This window comes from Hakea prostrata, chromosome 10 (assembly GCF_041222555.1).
Source record: "Hakea prostrata isolate BN-2017 chromosome 10, UWA_Hpros_2, whole genome shotgun sequence".
Classification (NCBI taxonomy): domain Eukaryota; kingdom Viridiplantae; phylum Streptophyta; class Magnoliopsida; order Proteales; family Proteaceae; genus Hakea; species Hakea prostrata.
The window spans coordinates 6,172,759-6,174,543 of NC_142609.1; the positions used below are offsets into that span (position 1 = coordinate 6,172,759).

Genomic DNA, 1,785 nt, shown 5'->3' on the forward strand with positions numbered 1-1,785 from the left:
AATTGGTGGATAATTTAGGTAATTCATTGATTAGAGGAGAAAAATTACCACAAAATTCAGGATTTGATAATTTTTTCCTAAAAATATAGAATCAGTCCATAAGAAATTATCTAATAAGAAATTTAAAAGTGAAATCTTCAATTGGTCCCACCAAACTTATGGTGAAAGAGGCGTGGCTAATAAGTACTACTCGTTACAGAGTGAAAACCAGGAGAACCATGGCGTTGGAGTTGAAGGAGTGCGACCGAGTAGAATTGATCTCAGACGGCAAACCAGGAGACCCAACCACCGCCGGAGGAGGAGGAGGAGGAGGAGGAGGAGGAGGAGGAGGTGTTGATGCTAGAGAGCGTCACAAGTTGGCGGAGCGGGAGCGGCGCAAATCGATGCGAGAGCTCTTCCTGTCCCTCCACGCTCTGCTCCCACACGCCAACACAGTTCGCAAAGAACAGTCAGCCATCCTCCAAGAGATCATCAACTACGTCCCTTTGGCTGTCGCTCGCCTCCGATCTCTCCAGAATAGGAAAGAATCACCCAACTCTTCTCATTCCTCCAGTGGTTCGCCATCTCCGGTGCCGCTGGCTCAGGTACTCTACCGCAGTTCTGTTTCATCGGAATCTGAAATCCGAGTCTCACCAGAGCCATCGTCGACGTCTGTGTCAATTCGTATAAGAGGATATCTTGTCAACGTGTCCCTGCTCGATTCGAACCCTAAGGGAACGTCACAGCTTGTTTTACCAGTTTCTGCCATTCTAGATGAACTTGAAGCTCATCACCTTCAACTTGTTCGCTCTACCCATTGCCGTGAAGGAAGCAAGATTCTTCATGACATTGACTGCAAGGTCAGCATGCATTGCTTCAAATTAATCTCTTATTCATCAATGTGTTTGGTACCCATGACTCAATCTTTACTGGGGTTGGCTTGTTTCCTTTGTTCTGATTTCAGGTTTTTGATGGGTGGTTCGAGAAATTCCCTGCTCAACTAAATGCTACACTACAGCAACTGGCTTCAAAGCTTCACAGACTGAGCAAGTCTTCTTCTTCTTCTTCTTCTTCTTCTTCATCGACTCTGAAGAGAACATTTGACAAGCTAGACTAATTGACTGACGTATCACACCACTCGTTCCATACATCTCAGCCCTAATAGTTGTCCACAATTTTGTTTTCACTTTGTTGAGTACATTTGGTCGCCAGGGACAGGGAAAGGGAAAAAAGTGTAAAGTACATAAGCTTTAAAATAACAGCAGCAGGTGGTTGCTAGAAAATTTCTGCTAAGCTAGTTCTGTATTCTTGGAAACCAGACTCTCATGTCAGAATCTCCTTGTCCATGCCATCAGTCGTACTTACTATCTTCTTCGATCTCCATAGGCCTAACGAATAGTGTTTGTGGCTATCAGATCTTGTTCGTCCCAACTGACTTTGTTTTTGTCATTTCTAAACGGGCTTATTTCATTTCAGACTTTGCGTTTAACAAGTGAATTAACATTGCCCATACAAGTGAATGGACGAGAGGCTTGGACGTAGAAAACTATAACATCCTTACCTTTAAAATAGATAAAAGGTGGGTTCCCTTTCGTGTTGTTTGTATGGTCCAATTTAGGATTGCACCATCCGTCTTCAATAAATATAGAAGTTTGATTTGAACGTCTAGCGAATAAATCTATTTAAGATAAATAAACCATACACGAAGCCGATACGTAAGAACCAAAGCGAACCAAAGCGAATCAAAGAAACCAAACCAAAAGATAAAAATAAACCAACATCCCCTAACCCATCTTCGTTCTCAAA

The 1,785-nt window shown here is 42.8% G+C and overlaps 1 protein-coding gene across 1 annotated transcript; it reads left to right on the top strand.

Moving 5' to 3' along the window:
* Positions 1 to 218: 218 nt before the first annotated feature.
* LOC149001739 (uncharacterized) lies at positions 219 to 1,096 on the top strand. The gene is made up of 2 exons (XM_089137165.1): positions 219 to 839; positions 944 to 1,096. The coding sequence occupies exons 1-2, from the start codon at positions 219 to 221 to the stop codon at positions 1,094 to 1,096; spliced, it is 774 nt and encodes a 257-aa protein (XP_088993291.1).
* Positions 1,097 to 1,785: the final 689 nt, after the last annotated feature.

Bases quoted from the DNA above. Each gene is read 5' to 3' on its own strand.
- LOC149001739 (XM_089137165.1), top strand. From the start codon at position 219: ATGGCGTTGGAGTTGAAGGAGTGCGACCGAGTAGAATTGATCTCAGAC. The intron at 840-943 runs GTCAGCATGCAT...TTCTGATTTCAG, and splicing joins TTCATGACATTGACTGCAAG to GTTTTTGATGGGTGGTTCGA.